At 41.2% G+C, this 18,571-nt stretch overlaps 1 protein-coding gene across 6 annotated transcripts in view; it reads left to right on the top strand.

Annotated features, from left to right (window-relative positions):
- The window catches only part of LOC105492553 (mitogen-activated protein kinase kinase kinase 19), an 83,617-nt gene that overhangs the window by 19,235 nt on the left and 45,811 nt on the right, over positions 1-18,571 (top strand). For 5 of the 6 annotated variants that reach the window (XM_071072644.1, XM_071072643.1, XM_011759769.2 and 2 more), the window contains 2 exons: positions 2,561-2,676; positions 5,763-5,878. In XM_071072644.1, coding sequence (XP_070928745.1) covers positions 2,655-2,676; positions 5,763-5,878 — 138 coding nt within the window. In that variant the 5' untranslated portion in view covers positions 2,561-2,654. The remainder of the gene's footprint in view (positions 1-2,560; positions 2,677-5,762; positions 5,879-18,571) is intronic. The other variant, XM_071072645.1, reaches the window with a different exon arrangement.

The raw sequence follows: 18,571 nt of genomic DNA, 5'->3' as shown, positions 1-18,571 counted from the left end.
GACCTCGTGATCCGCCCGTCTCGGCCTCCCAAAGTGCTGGGATTACAGGCTTGAGCCACCGTGCCCGGCCTCCTCTCTCTCTTTCTTTCCTCTTTTTTTTTTTTTTACAGGCTCTGTTGCCCATGCTGGAGTGCAGTGGCGCAATCATAGCTCACTGTGACCTCAAACTCCTGGGCTCAATGGATCCTCCTGCCTCAGCCTTTTGAGTAGCTAGAACTACAGGCACATACCACTATGCCCGGCTAATTTTTAATTTTTGTGGAGATGAAATCTCACTATATTGCCCACGCTGGTCTCGAACTTCTGCCCTCAAGCTACTCTCCCATCTTGGCCTCCCAAAGTGCAGGGATTCCAGGCTGTTTTCTACTATATATACCAAATGCACGCACACCGTCATAGAAGTGACTTCACAGTGGCAAAGTGATGTGCAGTTTTTAAAATTTGCTACCTATTATTCTTATGATATCCAGCTCTTTGTTTCATTTCTTGAAGTGAGTAGTGTTTTAGTAGTTACTGGGAATGTCAAATAATTCTTGAGTATCCAGCTCTCAACCCCCAAGATGTTACTAATTATTTCAGAAAACACTGTCAATGTCTGAAAAGCAATTTTTTTTTTTTTTTTTTTTTTTTAGACGGAGTCTCGCTCTGCCACCCAGGCTGGAGTGCAGTGGCCGGATCTCAGCTCACTGCAAGCTCCGCCTCCCGGGTTCACGCCATTCTCCTGCCTCAGCCTCCCAAGTAGCTGGGACTACAGGCGCCCGCCACCTTGCCCGGCTAGTTTTTTGTATTTTTTAGTAGAGACGGGGTTTCACCGTGTCAGCCAGGATGGTCTCGATCTCCTGACCTCGTGATCCGCCCGTCTCGGCCTCCCAAAGTGCTGGGATTACAGGCTTGAGCCACCGCGCCCGGCCTTGAAAAGCAATTTCTAATAGTGTTTTCAAGTTATCTTAACATTACTATATGTCAAATGCTCTTTTGGGCGGGGGAGATAAACAATGAACTTTTTTTTAAAATAAGAAGGTTAATAAGCAATCTCTCATGTTACAATTGCAGTTTCCTAAAGCTGTTACTTAGTTATCTTGTCATCAAATAAGAACAGATGGCCTGAGCTCTTTCTCAGCATTTCATATGAATTTTGTTTTGGAAAAAAAAAAAGGAGGAGGGAGCTTCAAGAACAAAATTATAGTCAAGAACACAAGATATTGTAAAAGGATCAGTTAGTATAATGGAATGAAAAGGGAATTTTGAAGCTACTTCAGACTAGTGCTGAGAAATAGTTTGGCCGATTGATGAAAGTGGAGATTCCTGGACATCACCCCAGAGATGTTCAGTAGGTCTGGATTGGGGTCCAGAATACCGGAAATCAAGATATGCCACTTGGAGACACCCTAATCTAGGCAGATGAGGAGAGGTCCCAATGAGTTTACCTTTACTTGTTTTTATGCATCCTTAAATAATTATAAAAATGTTTGTCCAAAGTTGGGAATTCTCTGCAAATATGTTAAGTGGCTTGCTTAAAGTCACATATCAAGGTAGTGGCAACCCCAATTTTCAGTCCTATGCTATTTCTTTTGAATTACAATCTTTGATGAAGAAAAGTCCATAAGAGAATATTACTGTGGCTCATGACACATTACCCTGTCCCACAGCAACGAAGAGATTCAAATTCAAAGATTTTAGAATAGAGACCATGATCAACTTGCTCCTTGTCCTAGAATAGGACAAGTAAAGCCAGTTTCATCATTGTTCCCCTCACTATAATCTATTAATGGAATTCTCATCATTTGACTTTGGATTTCTCTGAGCCGATATCTAATGCAAGTGTTCAGTACAACATAGAGAGGAGAAGAAGAGACTTGTGCTGTTGTAAATGGTCCTAAGATCAGCCAGTTGGGCTTACCAACCACAAGGCCAAGTAAAGAGGAATGAAAAGGTCATGTAGAGAGGCACACTGTGGTTTTTATGACAAGATTGCTCCACTCAACCAAGAGACCATGAAATAAAAGTATCAGCTTAATTTTAAAGAGAAGATTCTCTGCCATTCCACCATTTTGAATCATAAAAGAGCTATCTGTTAGCATTAGAAAAAAGAAATATCAAGAAAGTCAGCAGTTAGCTTAATTATTGAAAAGAAAAAAAATCAAGTGAGCTATTTGGAATGGTAAGACAATCGTTTATCAAAATGTTTTTATCCTTATGACTCATTGAAAAAATTTAAAAGTGTGAAAAAAAACCCAACAAAAGATGTTTTTATCTTTACTTGATTTTATGCACCCTCAAAGAATTATAAAAATTTTGTCCAAAGTTGGGAATTCTCTGCAAATCTTAGAATGTTTTTAGAATGGGGATGGGAATAAAGATATACAGCAAATTCCTTTCATTTAAAATCTTGGAAAATTGTCATCCTCTATTCATACATTTTGAAATAATTATTATTATCCCCAAACTACATAAGATTACTTTTTATTTATTTGATGTAAATATTTGCCCTCTCATATTAGTTTTCTTTTTTCAACAGATTCAACTAAATAAACTTTAATGTTGATTCTGTTCTTCCTAGAGATCCTAAACTTTGTGATTTTAGTGGAAAATCAGCGATACATTATGTGTCACAAATAGAGAGTTCAAAGAAACAGAAGCTTTTGGACATTTTAATGAGTTCTATGCCAAAACCAGGTAAATACTTTCACTCCACGTGCATAATTTCCCAACCCAAAAATTCCTGTTAGAACTCTTTCTTTTTCTACATCTGTTTGATGGATCCATTTAAAGAAATCAAGGCCGGGCGCGGTGGCTCAAGCCTGTAATCCCAGCACTTTGGGAGGCCGAGACGGGCGGATCACGAGGTCAGGAGATCGAGACCATCCTGGCTAACACGGTGAAACCCCGTCTCTACTAAGAAATACAAAAAATAGCCGGGCGAGGTGGCAGCGCCTGTAGTCCCAGCTACTTGGGAGGCTGAGGCCGGAGAATGGCGTGAACCCGGGAAGCGGAGCTTGCAGTGAGCTGAGATCCGGCCACTGCACTCCAGCCTGGGCTACAGAGCGAGACTCCGTCTCAAAAAAAAAAAAAAAAAAAAAAAAAGAAATCAAGTCCACGGCTATTTATGGAGCAGTGACTCTGTACAAGGCCCATGACTAGGTGCTCTGGGGGATGCAAAGAAGTCTAATGCAAGGTTTAAACTTTTGAAAATATACAGCATGGTCAGGGACACATCACGTAAGTCAGAGAGAAAGAGCTTGCTGTAAACTTGAAAGGGGAAGAAGGACTTGTAGTGGTTCCTGAAGGCTGGATAACTGTGGGAAGGTTTGATATAGGTGGGAAAAGAGTCCAATCAAAGACATAGAAACAGCCACAGCAAGAAGTATAATGAAAAGTGTGCCACTGAGCAGCGTGTGACTTTGTGAAAGCTGCCTGACTTTATTGTTTGATTCGCTTTCTGTTTGAAGCTTCGGGGGCAGAGGACAAAGCTATACCTAAGAATGTTTCATGAAAGAGGTGAGACTTGATCTGACCCTTGAAAAAAGGATGCAATTTGATTTTGTGGAGCAGAGGCCCCTTGCTGGGAGTGAGCATGGCTTATCCCAGGGGCAAACAAGAAACTAGAACTGAAAGTTCATGTCAGGGAAAAGAGAAACAAAAGGTCAGATACATAAAGAAACTGGGTCCATGGAGGGGTGAGCCTTAGATGTCAGGCTGAAGGACATCACTTTTTTAAAAAATAAAACAGACACTAAAGAAGTTTAAGCCAGAGAATGATCAAGGCCATGCTCTAGGAATATTAACCTGTTCCTATCGTGTTGGATACATCTGAGGGAAAAGGCAGGGATCTCTATTAAGAAATTATAGAAGTGCCCATATGTGTGGTGGTAAGAACTAGGGAATGAGTCCTTGGGTGGGGCGTGAGATTGAGAGATGCTGGGAGTGGTGGATCTAGGAGACATTGTGGAAGAACAATTCACAGAACTGCGAGCTGTGACGTTGACAGCGGAGACGCAGAGACAAAAGTTGAGTCAAAGATGACTAAATTTTAAGGCCTGTAAAGTATGGATGATGGAAATACAACCAACAAAATGGGAGCACATTGGGACTTTTCAAGTAGCAAGTTTCTGTAGGACTGGGCTTGTGGGAAAGGACTGGTTGAAAGGCTAGTTTGGGAGTTCTCTACAGAGAGGAGATTGTGAGGACATCATGGTGGGTGAGGTTGTTGAGGGATTGATGAGAGTGAGAAAATTGCAGAGTGCTGAGCTGAGGAGGTGCACATACAGATAGAGAGGAGTGGTACGGACATCAGGACTCAGGAAGTGAGAGGAGGAGGAGGGGGAGAATCAGAAGAGGGTTGCAGGAAGAAAGGAGCAGGAAACAATGTTAAATTGGAAAAGAGATTACAAAGCAGATGTGGTAAGGATGTGAGACGTTTCAATGGCAAGACGTAGGCAGAAGATAGATTGCAGAGACTAAAGCAGGAAAATATGGTGAAGAAATGGAAGGTCTGGGTATAGGTCACTTGGTCAATTTTGTCTCCACTACAAGATAAGCAGAGGAGCCACTGAAAGAGGGAGTTTTTGTTGAAAGAAGCCAATGCTTATTTGAAGAAGCCAGGATAGCAGGAGGGGATGTCCCTAGGGTACAAACTGGGAGTCTGCTGTTTGGTGTTAGGAACTCTGTCCATTTAATGTGGCTTTAATCACTAGATAAGAAGTGTGCTCAGAGGAGCTGAGTGTCTTTGTCCTGGGCAACTGTAGAGCAAATGTGATTTCCAGCTCATCATTAGGGTTTCTCTTAGCAACTTTGCCTACCACAAACCATTACTCCCAAACATTTGAAGTGGTAACTCTTGATTACTATTAATTTAACTTCATGATTCACTCCCTTCTACAAACTAAAGAAGAAAGTTTGAGCGATCTAAATTTTTTAAATTATAGGATGGTCTGTAAGGCCCTGTATTGCTCTGATTTCAGTTGTTAGCCAAATTGTGCAGAAATTATCCTCAATCCCCAAGAAATAACTTCAGGGGCTTCAGGGCAGTGCACAGATTCAGAGAAAGAAAATCCAATATCGATTGAGCCGGCACTAAGTCTTCAGTACCCTGAAAAATACATGGAAGTTTTTCAGGGTTTATTTGGAAGAGTCCAAGAAGCGTCTCCTAATTTTCCACCAATAGAAGTCCGTAATGATGGGACATCCTCAGGAAACATGGAAGACAGATGTCCTTCCTCTGCACAGCTCTGGAGAAGAGGGTCCCCTAACCTTGAACTGCTGACAGCTTTAATGGTTAAAAAGTTCTTACTCATGTCCCAGCACCCTACAGAGGGTTTTGCAATGACGATGTAGACATTAAGTAGGAGGTAACTGGATTTTTAAGTTTAACTAAAATCTGACTCTTGTAAAGTTTTAATTTCTCATACAGCTTAAAATTTAGTGGGTACTCAGATCAGAAAGGATGATTGATTCATCCTAACTCTCTAAAAAATTTCACTTGCCCAAAATCTCAAAGTACCTGTTTGATTTTTTTGTCCTTATGCAATAGCAGTTACCATCAAAGCCTTTAAAAAAATAGTAAGCGATCCACTCTGTGGACTCTTGTCTTCACATCCCTTCTTGTGAAAATTAGTGCCAGAAGCTTCATCAGGATCCCAGACCACTATTTCAGGAAAATGTTTGACACAATGGAGCTGATTTTAGAACACAGAGCTAGCTCTTCCTTTGAAATTGCTGGAGATGAATCTTATCAAAACGTACTATTATGTTTCTTTTGATAGAAAGACATGCTGAGTCATTGCTTGACATTTGTCATGATACAAGCTCTTCTCCAACTGATATGATGATAGTTACCAAAAATCAAAACATCATCTTGCAAAGCATCAGCAGCAGTGAGGTAAGAGCCTCCCTTTAAAGAAACAACAGACAGCCTACTCCATCTACTACTTTATTTGTGCTGCTTGAATACTTCATAACAATCATATATTACAATTTTATTTTTAAGTGTAATCATAAAAAAACACATTTGGTAAGACGCTCTTCTGAAAGTTTAATCTCTGAGCAGCAATTAGCTAGTAAACTCTGAGACTCATGCATAAGATGTGTGTGTACGTGTGTGTGTGTGTGTGTGTGTGTGTCTTAGTCAGTTCTGGCTGCTATAACAAAGTACCATAGATTGGGTAGCTTATAAACAGAAATTTATTTCTTACAGTTTGGGAGTCTGGAAGTCTGAGATCAGGGTGCCAGCAGGTTTGAGTCTGGTGAGGGCTGTCTTCTGGACTGCAGATTGCCAACCTCTCATATGCTCACTTGATGGAGAGACAGCTAGCTAGTGCTCTGGGGTCCCTTTTATAAGAGGCACTAATCCCATCATGAGGACACTACTTTCTTTTTTCTTTTTTCTTTTTTTTGAGATGGAGTTTCGCTCTGTCACCCAGGCTGGAGTCCAGTGGCCGGATCTCAGCTCACTGCAAGCTCCACCTCCTGGGTTCATGCCATTCTCCTGCCTCAGCCTCCCAAGTAGCTGGGACTACAGGCACCCGCCACCATGCCCGGCTAATTTTTTGTATTTTTAGTAGAGATAGGGTTTCACCATGTTAGCCAGGATGGTCTCGATCTCCTGACCTCGTGATCTACCCGCCGTGGCCTCCCAAAGTGCTGAGATTACACGAGCCACCGTGCCCGGCTGAGGACTCTACTTTCATAACCTACCTCCCAAAGGCCCTACCTCCTACTGCCATCGCGTTGATAGTTAAGATTTCAACATATAAATTTTGGTGGGACACAAATATTCAGTTCTTTACTCTGGGTGTTCATGCACACACACACACGTGCGTGTGTGTCTGTGTGTTTGTGTGTGTCTCCAATACCACAGAAGATTGTTTCAGCTGAATCCATACTAAATGATCAAATGTACCTTCCTTTTATATACATTAATATTGAAAAGGAAGTCTAGGCTGGCCGTGGTGGTTCACACCTTGTATTAGTCCATTTCACACCGCTATAAAGATACTACCTGAGACTGTGTAATTTATAAACAAAAGAGGTTTAATTGACTCAGAGTTCCACATGGCTGGGGAGGCCCCAGGAAACTTACAATCATGGTGGGAGGCAAAGGGGAAGCAGGCACATCTTCACAAGGTGGTAGGAGAGATAGAAAGAGTGCAGGGGAAACTGCCACTTTCAAAACCATCAGATCTCGTGAGAACTCCTTCACTATCATGAGAACAGTATGGGGGAAACTGCCCCCATGATCCAATCACCTTCTACAAAGTCCCTCCCTTGACATGTGGGGATTACAATTCAAGATGAGATTTGCTGGGGGACACAGAACCAAATCATATGACACCTGTAATTCCAGCACTTTGTGAGGTTGAGGATTTCTTGAGGCCAGGAGTTCTGCACTGGCCTGAGCAACAAAAAGAGATCTCATCTCTACTAAAAATAAAAAAATTAGCTGGTCATGATGGCACACACCTGTAGTCCCAGCTGCTTGGGAGGCTGAGGTGGAAGAATCATTTGAGCCCAGGAGTTTTAGACCACAGTGAGCTATGATTGCACCGCTGCACTCTAGCCTGGGTGAGAGCAAGACCCTGTCTCAATTTTTTTAAAAAGGAAAAGACAGTCAGGCACGGCGGCTCATGCCTGTAATCCCAGTACTTTGAGAGGCCAAGGTGGGTGGATCACCTGAGGTCAGGAGTTCAAGACCAACCTGATCAACACCGTGAAAGCCCATCTCTACTAAAAATACAAAAAATTATCCAGGCGTGGTGGTGGACACCTGTAATCCCAGCTACTAGGGAGGCTAAGGCAGGAGAATCACTTGAACCAGGGAGGCAGAGGTTGCAGTGAGCCAAGATTGTGCCATTGCACTCCAGCCTGCGCAACAAGAGCAAAACTCCATCTCAAAAAAAAAAAGGAAAACAAAAGGAGATCATTAACCTGATCATATGAAACCCATCATAGGGTACCAAAACGGAGGTGCCTCCTCGTGGCCCTGGTTATCATCCTGCCTGTGATGAATGACTTTACAAAAAATCCCCTGTAGTACAGTAACAGTATTAGTAACAAACATTGCAGCCCATAGAAAACTGTGGAATGAGACCCAAGATGTACAACAAACCAGCAACAGTGGTTGCCTACAGAGAGAGAACTGGAGATGCAATTTGCACTGTGTACTCATTTGTACCTTTTGAATATTTATAAAAATTAACATATCCCAAATAAATATACTACTACTCTATATTTTATTGGTTAAAAAAAAAAAGTCCAAAAAGTCGTTTATTTATTTTGAGATTGAGGTCTCATTCTGCTGCCCAGGCTGAAGGGCCCTGGCATAAACATGGCTCACTGGAGCCTCAATCTCCCAGGCTCAAGCAATCCTCCTACCTCAGCCTCCTGACTAGCTGGGACTACAGGCACACGCCACCACACCTGCTAATTTTTTAAACTTTTTGAAGAGATCGGGTCTCACTATGTTGCCCAGGCTGGTCTCGAACTCCTGGCCTCAAGCAATCCTCTTGCCTCGGCCTCCCAAAGTAGCGGGATTACAGGCATGAGCCACCATGCCTGGCCCCATTGCCCATTTTCTTATTGGATTATTTGCTTTCTAACTGATAGGTTTGGAGAAGTCTTTATATATTCTAGGTATATGCTTCATAAAATATTTTCTCCTAGTCAAGAAAATTATTTGACTTGTTTTTTCATCCTTTTTAATGTTTTATTAAAAAGAAGTTTTAAATTTTGATAAAAAACGACTCATCCATTTTTTTCTTTATGGATCATGATTTTTGTGACTAAGAATTGTCCACCCAAGCCTAGGTCACAATTTTATCCTATGCTCTCTTCTAAAAGAGTTATAGTTTCACATTTTACGTTTAGATCCATAATGCAATTTGAGTTTTTTTTCCTTTTTTTTTTGAGATGGAGTCTCACTTCTGTCACCCAGGCTGGAGTGCAGTGGCACGATCTCTGCTCACTGCAACCTCTGCCTCCCAAGCAATTTTCCCATCTCTGCCTCCTGACTAGCTGGGATTACAGGTGCCCGCCACCACGCCTGGCTAATTTTCATATTTTTAGTAGAGACAGGGTTTCACCATGTTGGCCAGGCTAGTCTCGCATTCCTGAACTCAGGTGATCCACCTGCCTTGGTTTCTCAAAGTGTTAGGATTACAGGCGTGAGCCACCAGCCCAGCGGAATTTGAGTTAATTTTTACAAAGTACAAGGTTTAGGTTGAGGTACATATTTTTGCCTGTTGTTCCTCTATCATTTGTTGAAAAGACCATACTTCCTCCACTGATTTACTTTCACATCTTTGTAAAAAAAGAAAGAAAGAAAAAGAAAAAAGATCTGGGCCAGGTGCAGTGGCTCATGCCTGTACTCCCAGCACTCTGGGAGGCCAAGACAGGAGGATCACTTGGGGACAAGAGTTTGAAACCAGCTTAGACAACATAGCAAGACCCTGTCTCTACAAGAAATTTTAAAAATTAGCTGGGCTTGGTGGTGCATACCTGTAGTCCTAGCTACTCAGGAGGCTGAGGCAGAATAATCGCTTGAGCCCAGGAAATTGAGGCCTCAGTGAGCCAAGACCATGCCACTACTCTCCAGCCTGGCCAACAGTGAGAGGCCTAATCCCTTAAAAAATATATATGTTGAGCTTCTTTTTTCTTCAATTAAACTACTATCAATTCTTTTTTTTTTTTTTCTTTTTTTCACTCTTGTCGCCCAGCCTGCTGGTGTGGAATGATTTGATCTCAGCTCACTGCAACCTCTGCCTCCTGGGTTCAAGCGATTCTCCTAATTCAGCCTCCTGAGTAGCTGGGATTATAGGCATGGGCCACCACGCCTGGCTAATTTTGTATTTTTAGTAGAGTTGGGGTTTCTCTATGTTCGTCGGGCTGTTCTTGAACTCCCGATCTCAGGTGATCTGCCCACCTCGGCCTCCCAAAGTTCTGGGATTACAGGCATGAGCCACCGTGCCCAGCCTAAACTACTATCAATTCTAAGATGTGTATTTTTGTGTTTTAACCTCTTTGAAGTCAGACATCTTACAACTGTCACTGTCAAATTGGTACTGTTTTGTCATTTTTAGTGGTACATAAAACAACAGTGTAGCTTTTAATCAGGGACATCTTTGATTTGGTGAAACATGGTAGGATACATTGCTAAACCCAAATCACAATATAAGATGTCAGAATGTGGATAGAGAAGTGAGAAATGATTTTGCAGCATGGAGAATGGTAAAACTTAATTGTCCAGGGAAAGGATATTAATGAGAATCAAGATGATGTACTGCAAAGAACCGTGGAAAAGCCCAGGAATTAGAGGCACCAGGTACTGCAGAAGTTGGGAGTTAGCATGAGGTTGAAAAAAAAGAGGGTTTGGTTGAAAATGTATATAAGGAGCAGAGAGATCCCCAACATTCTACTTCCACTCTATGTAACTACACCACTTACTCCTTCCCCACCCTCACAGAAGGCAGGAAGATTTGGTGGAAGATTATTTGAGCTGGAGGAATTCTGGACTTAGTAACAACATACAAGGTAAAAGATGGGAATCCGGTCTCAACCTGGAGGCTTAAGTCTGAACATTGACAGAGATATTGCTTCCATCTTCCTTCCCCACCTAGCTCCCATATGGCCAGCAGCCCATTTATACTACTAAGCCAAAAGACTGGAAGATTCTCTTCTGGAGATTTAATAACCCCAGAAAATAGACCTACTAATACTGACACTTTTAAGTTCCCTGAAACAAAAGCATTTCACTATCAGATCAACCCAGCGAAGCCCACCAACAGGTAAATAGCAACATACAGAGAGAACTTCTAGTCATATTTTTAGTGTCTCTTTCTTAATATGAAGAGTCAAGATAGCCAAGGGTCACCAGGTATTTGAGGAAAGCCTCTGATATGAAAAGTAGCATCAAAACAACAAGGAATGCAGATGAAATCAGGAGCACAGAGAAATGAAGGGGAAGAAATAGTTTTAAAGGGAGGAGATAAAAATAAAGAAAAAAAAAGAAAAAATGTTATCAGAACCAAATGATATGAGTTTTCAAGTTTAAAGCACCTATCACTGCAGGACAGTGACTAAGTAAATTACCCTAAAGTATTGTGAACTTTTAAAGCACTGAGGCTACAAGAGGATCTTGAAAGTTTTCAGAGAAAGAGAGATAATATAAAGGATAGGAAACTAGAATGGCACCAGATGTCTTAAAAATACCATTGTCGGCTACAAATATATGGAACTACAAATATATGGAGCAATAAAAGACCTCTACACTGGAAGTAATAAAGTATTGCTGAACATTTTAAGAAGACTTAAATATGGCCGGGCGCGATGGCTCAAGCCTGTAATCCCAGCACTTTGGGAGGCCGAGACGGGTGGATCACGAGGTCAGGAGATCGAGACCATCCTGGCTGACACGGTGAAACCCCATCTCTACTAAAAAATACAAAAAAAAAACTAGCCGGGCGAGGTGGCAGGCGCCTGTAGTCCCAGCTACTCGGGAGGCTGAGGCAGGAGAATGGCGTGAACCCGGGAGGCGGAGCTTGCAGTGAGCCAAGATCACGCCACTGCACTCTAGCCTGGGCGGCAGAGCGAGACTCTGTCTCAAAAAAAAAAAAAAAAAAAGACTTAAATAAATAGAATGATGTAACATGTTAGTGGATTGGAAAATTTAATTTTATAAAGATGTCAATTCTGCCAAATTAGTTTGCAGATTCAACACAGTCCCATTCAAAACCTATCAGGTGTGTGTGTGTGTGTGTGTGTGTGTGTAAATTAACAAGCTGATTCTAAATTGATATAGAAAGGCAAAAGGCCAAGAACAGTGAGGGCAATATTGAAGAAGAACAAAGTTGGAAGATTTAGGCTACCAGATATCAAGTCCTATTATAAAGCTAAATCAATTAAGGCAGTGTGATATTGATAGAAATATAGATAAATTCATTACCTGATATATGACAAAGTTCACGCTGCAGTGAAATAGGGGAAAGAATTTTCAATACATGGTTCTGGGTTGCATAGATAGCCATACAGAAAACAATACGTATGTTGACCCCTACCTCACACCATACACAAAATCAATTCCACATTCATTGGAATTTAAAATGTGAAACATAACAGCTCACTGCAGTCTAGTATTCCTGGGCCCAAGCAAAACTCCTGCTTCAGCCTCCTGAGTAGCTGGGACTACAGACACATGCCACCATTCCTGGCTAATTTTTAAAAATTTGTTATTGGTAGAGATGGGGTCTTGTTTTGTTGCCCAGGCTGTTCTTGAACTACTGGCTTCAAACAATGTCCCTGCCTCATCCTCCCAAAGTGCTGGCATTATAGATGTGAGCCATTGTGCCTGACCACACTAACGCTTTTGAAAGAAAATGTAAGATAAAATCTTTGTGACCTTGGAGCCGGCAACAATTTTTACAACAAAACACATACAAAATGCTTGCCATAAAAGAAAAGTTAATTAAATGGACTATATTAAATGAAGCATTTCTTTTTATCTAAAGACATCATGAAGATAATAATAAGCAACTCATAAAGTGAGAAAAGATACTTACAATGTATGTATCTGACAAAGGACCTGAATTCAGAAAAAATTTTAAAACTCCCACAAATTAGGAACAGATAGCTAATAGAAAGTGGGCAAAAACTTGATCAGACACTTAGCAAAAACAGATGTCTAAATGGGCAATAAAATATATTAAAGATGCTGAGCTTTCAGTCATTGGATAAATGTAATTTTAAACTACAATGTGATAACACTGCACATCCACAGAATGATTACAATTTTAGAAGTTGGGAAATATCAAGAGTTGACAAGGATATAGAGCAACCAGAACTCTCATGCACTCCTGCTGGGAGAATGAAATGTTAGAATAATTTAGAAAGCTGTCTTTTAGTGTCTGTTAAAGAGAAATATATGCATACTCCATAATCCAGCAGTTCTGCTCCTAAGTACATACCTAACAGAAATGCATCATATGTTTACCATAAGCTACATCTTATAATGATCATAGCAGCATTATTATAATAGCCCCCAAATGGAAACTACTTAAGTGCCTATCAAGAATAAAAAGGATACATAAATTTTGATATATTCACATAGTGTAAAACTACACATAAATGAGAATGAGAATGAATGATCTAAAATTACATGCAACAATACAGATGAATCTCACAAATACATTGTTGAGCAAAAGAAGCCAGACATAAATTAAATCCTATATGGGTCTATTTATATAAAAACAAAAGGAGGAATAACAAATCTATGGTGTTAGAATTCAAAATAGCACTTGCATGAGAGTGTTCTTTGGGGATATTGGTAGTGTTCTTTTATTTGATCTGGGTCCTGGATACATAAATGTGTTTGGTTTATTAACATTAATCTATACACATATGGTAAGTTAACTTTTCTGAATGTATGCTATACTAAAATCAAAAGTAATGGAAAAGGGGTGGAGTAGGGAATGTCTTCAAATATCTGACACACACAAAAAAGAATATGGTTTTCAGCCAGGCATAGCTGTGGACACCTGTACCTGTGGTCCCAGCTACTCAGGAGGCTGAGATGGGAGGATCACTTGAGCCCAGGAGTTTGAGACCAGCCTGGACAACATAGCTTTTTTTTTTTTCTTTTCTTTTATTCTTTTTTGGGGACAGGGTCTCACCCTGTCACCTAGGCTGGGATGCAGTGGCCAGTGGCACAATCACAGCTTACTGCAACCTCTGCCTCCCAGGCTCCAGCAATCCTCCCACCTCAGCCTCCTAAGTAGCTGGGACTACAGGCGTGCTCCACTGTGCTCAGATAATTTTTGCGTTTTTTTGTAGAGATGGGGTTTCACCATGTTGTCCAGGTTGATCTCAAACTCCTGCCCTGAAGTGATCTGCCCACCTCGGCTTCCCAAAGTGTTGGGATTACAGGTGTGAACCACTGGCCCAGCTGAAGATGGTTTTCAAACTAGGATTCTATTCCCAAACAAACTCTCAGTTAAGCATTAGAGTTGAATAAAGACATTTTTTCAGACACAGAAATCTCAAACATCTTACTTCTGATACACCTTTTAAGGAAGCTACTAAGTGCTCTATTAAATTGAGAAAGTAAATAAAGAAAGAGGAAAAAGTAGGATCTATGACTCAGGGGATCAAGAGAGAGGAGGGAATCATTGGTATAATGAAGAAGGCAGGACCAGGACTTCAGCTATGTAGCAAGTCTAGAAAACAAAGAGCTCAGATGATTGGGGGATTGGGATGGGGGCAGGGAGCAGGACAGAGGAGGGAAACAGAACAGATATATTGTCTGATAAATTTCATCAAGTGGAGAGACCATTGTAGGTTGGGAAGATGTAGGCATTTAATAAAAAGACGTAAGAGAGTAAATAAAATAAACCAACTAGAAATTTAAAAAAAATAAGGAATGAGGGGAAGGAAGGATGAATAGGCAGAGTAAAGAAGATGTTTAGGGCACTGAAACTACTCTGTATGATTCTAATGGTGGATACAGGTCATTATACATTTGTTCAAATCCATAGAATGTACAACACCAGGAGTGAATCTTAATGTTAACTATGGACAACTGTAACAAATGTACCACTCTGGGTGAGGCTGTGCATGTGTGGGAGCAGGGAGTATATGGGAAATCTGTATACCTTCCTCTTTTTTTTTTTTTGAGATGGAGTCTCACTCTGTCACCCAGGCTGGAGCACGATCTTGGCTCATTGCAACCTTCACCTCCTGGATTCAAGTGATTCTCCTGCCTCAGCCCCCCGAGTAGCTGGGATTACAGGCATGCTCCACCACATCTGGCTAATCTTTGTATTTTTAGTAGAGACAGGGTTTCACCATGTTGGACAGGCTGGTCTCAAACCCTTGACCTTAGGTGATCCACCCACCTCTGCCTCCCAAAGTGTTAGGGTTACAGGCGGGAGCCACTGCACTAGGCCTATACCTTCCTTTTAGTTTCTCTGTGAACTTAAAACTGCCCTAAAAGTAAGGTCTATTTAAACAAACAAACAAACAAGGGTTTGGGGGTTTGTTCAGGAAAAAAATATAGTTATACAAGAAAGAAAGCATAATCATACTACAGTACAATTGTACTACTACATAGTACAATAGCCTCATAATCATAATTAGCCATTGACTATTGATTTAACAACAAAGAAGGTAAATGTATTGGGAGGATGGAGGCAGGGCATAAGAACATTAAATTATTAACTACCGTAATAAGTCAATAGAGGATGCCTCACTTTGATGAGTCAAGAGACAGCATGATAACTATGCAGAAATACGGAAGAAAATACCAAAAGAAACAGCTGAAAGTTTGGAAGTGGTTGCCTCTGAGGAAAAGGGTGACTGTTTTTCTTGGTATAAGTCTTTTACCATTATTTGATTTTTTTTTTTTTTTTTTTTTGAGACGGAGTCTCACTCTGTCGCCCAGGCTGGAGTGCAGTGGCCAGATCTCAGCTCACTGCAAGCTCCGCCTCCCGGGTTCACGCCATTCTCCTGCCTCAGCCTCCCGAGTAGCTGGGACTACAGGCGCCCGCCACCTCACCCGGCTTATTTTTTTGTATTTTTAGTAGAGACGGGGTTTCACCGTGTTAGCCAGGATGGTCTCGATCTCCTGACCTCGTGATCCGCCCGTCTCGGCCTCCCAAAGTGCTGGGATTACAGGCTTGAGCCACCGCGCCCGGCCGCAACTTTCTTTTTAAAAGGACTAACTATATCACTTCATATTAATACACTGAAATAAATGTTTAAAAAATTTTTCGTAGAGACAGGGTCTCATTATGTTGCCCAGGCTGGTCTCAAACTCCTGGCCTCAGCCAGGTGTGGTGGCATGCACCTGTAGCCCCAACTACTTGGGAGGCTGAGGCAAGAGGATCACTCAAGCCCAGGACTTCAAAGTTACAGTGAACTATGATCACACCACTGCACTCCAGCCAGGATGACAGAGCGAGAGTCTGTTTCTAAAAAACAAACAAGCAACATCAAACTTCTGGTCTGAAGAGATTCTCCCACTTCTGTCTCCTAAAGTGCTGGCATTACAGGTGTGAGCCGCCGTGCCCAATCAGTACATTTTTTAAGGCAACTTTAAATCTTTTTTAAAAAACTTTCACTAGGTGTTTTTTCTTATTGTAGCTGAAATAAAGTTTAAACTCCTTTTTGAGCGAGAAATGGACTTTTTTTCAGTACTGTATTTGCCTTTTCTTCCCTAGTGGTTTAACTGGGGTTTAAATCCCTTTCACTGTTTTCTTTAAATGAAAGCTTGGTTTTCTTTTTGGTTGTCTGAAATAGGTTTTTATAGTTTACAAATATAAGCAGCGGCCTTGCCTGCAGGACAGCTCCAGAGAGGCTTGTTATAGACTTGCTCAGTCATCTTTTTTCATCTGAGGAGAATCTTCTTTCAAAATTTTATCGTAGGCTGGACGTGGTGGCTCATGCCTGTAATCTCAGCACATGTGAGGCTGAAGTGGGATGATCCCTTGAGTCCAGGCATTCGAGACACTCCTGGGCAACATAATAAGACTTTGTCTCTACAAAAAGTTAAAGAATTAGCTGGTTATGGTGGCATGTACCTGTAGTTCCAGTTACTTCCTGGAGGCTGTGGTGGGAGAATCACTTGAACCCAGGAGTTCGAGGCTGCAGTGAACTAAAATTGTGCCACTGCATTCCAGCCTTGGCGACAGAGCGAGATCCCATGTCTCTAAAATATAAAAATAAAAAAATCTAATTACGGCTGATTTCTATCATGCCTTTACCATCTGTATGTTTGGTACGCTGTTGTCTGAAGGCTAGAATGCGACGCTCTATTTCTCATCCATCTATCAGCTCCCGTGGTGTTGTCAATGGTTTATGAAATCCATCTATGCTTGGGATTTGCTATTCTGGTGTTTTGTCTCTTTTACTCCCTCGTAGGTGACACTATTTCAATTCTCCTCCTTGTGGCACCCAAGCACATCTTAAAGTCATTCCTGTTTAGCATTATAAAATAAGTTAGAAAATTCTGAGCTGTTTCTGTTTGAGTCTTCACTTCCATGATCACCTTCAAAGTAGATCTCATTCCCTACATCCTTTTTGATTGTGATACTGATGGTTTTTCAGTTTTTTCCAGGGCATAATTTTTTGTCAGGTACTTATAGATATCACACATCTTTTATTATTATTTTTTCTATGCAAAACTTATCAATTAGGTTTGAGTATCCTTCCCCTTTATTTTGCTCATTAATTTTTTTTTTTTCTGGTTCTTGTTGAAATTCATTGTTTCAAACTTTTCATGCTAACAAGATCACAGAGTGGTTACAAGCTCTGGACCCAGATTTCAGAGTCTGGGTGTGAATTCTGGCTTTGCCACTGGCTAGCTGTGTGACCTCGTGTAAGCTACTTAACTTTTCTGGGCCTCAGGTATAAAATGAAGATAACAGATCCTAACTTTAGAGTTGTGAGGATTAAATTAGTTAACCCAATTATGCCTAGTGTTCCTTTACTGGAATGCTGAGTTTGTGGGGGTTATTTATATCCCACTGCTCAAGGTCATCGCCGTTGTCTGATTTTTCACACAAGAAAATGTGCAACCTCCGGCATAAATGGGTTAATATGTGTAAGGCATATAGAACAGTGTCTGTCACTATATATGTAAATGCTAGTCATCATTATGCATTTTGTAGGTGGGTACGACCACACTGCTGGCTTCCAACTTTTCCCACAGGACCAACTGACAAATGAACTGAATAGTTGAGATTGACCACAGCTCTGTAATCAACATGGAAACTTGATGTGAGAAACAGTTGTATGTCTAACACTTCCAAATGAAGGCTGCTGTTTTCCCAAAGCTTAGCATAAAAATTTCATTGAATCACTGTAATTAGATGAAATGGTAGAAATATGTTTTGAGGTCTCTTCGTAGAAATGTGTTTTGAGGTCTCTTAGAGTGTTCTAAACTAAGGATCTACACAAAAACTATATATAATACTAAAAAAGAAAAATTCAAATGACCCATAAACATCTAAAACTATCTCCAACTTTTCTATTAATCAAAGTATTCACATTCAAACAATAAGAAGAAGATCAATTCCATATATTACATTAAATATAATAAAATGAAAAGTCGGCCAAATGTGGTGGCAGGTGACTGTAATCCCAGCACTTTGGGAGGCAGAGGGAGGTGGATCACCTGAGATCAGGAGATCAAGACCAGCCTGGTCAACAGAGTGAAACCCATCTCTACTAAAAATACAAAAAAAAAAAAAAAAAGCCAGGGATGGTGGCAGGCACCTGTAACCCCAGCTACTTGGGAGGCTAAGGCAAGAGAATCACTTGAACCCGGAAGGTGGAGTTTGCAGTGAGCCGAGATTGCACCACAGCACTCCAGCCTGGGCAACAGAGACTCTGTCTCAAAAAATAAAAATTAAAATGAAAAGGGGCAGGGCATGGTGGTACATACTTGTAGTTCCAGCTACTCAGGAGGCTGAGGTGGGAGGATCACCTGAGCCCAGGAGTTCGAGGCTGCAGTGAGCCATGATAGTGCCACTGAATTCCAGCCTGGGTGACAGAGTGAGACATTGCCTCAAAATAATAATCATCATCA

This window comes from Macaca nemestrina, chromosome 11, assembly GCF_043159975.1.
Source record: "Macaca nemestrina isolate mMacNem1 chromosome 11, mMacNem.hap1, whole genome shotgun sequence".
Classification (NCBI taxonomy): domain Eukaryota; kingdom Metazoa; phylum Chordata; class Mammalia; order Primates; family Cercopithecidae; genus Macaca; species Macaca nemestrina.
The sequence above is the reverse complement of the archived record's forward strand: the minus strand, read 5'-3'. Positions and strand labels throughout refer to the sequence as shown.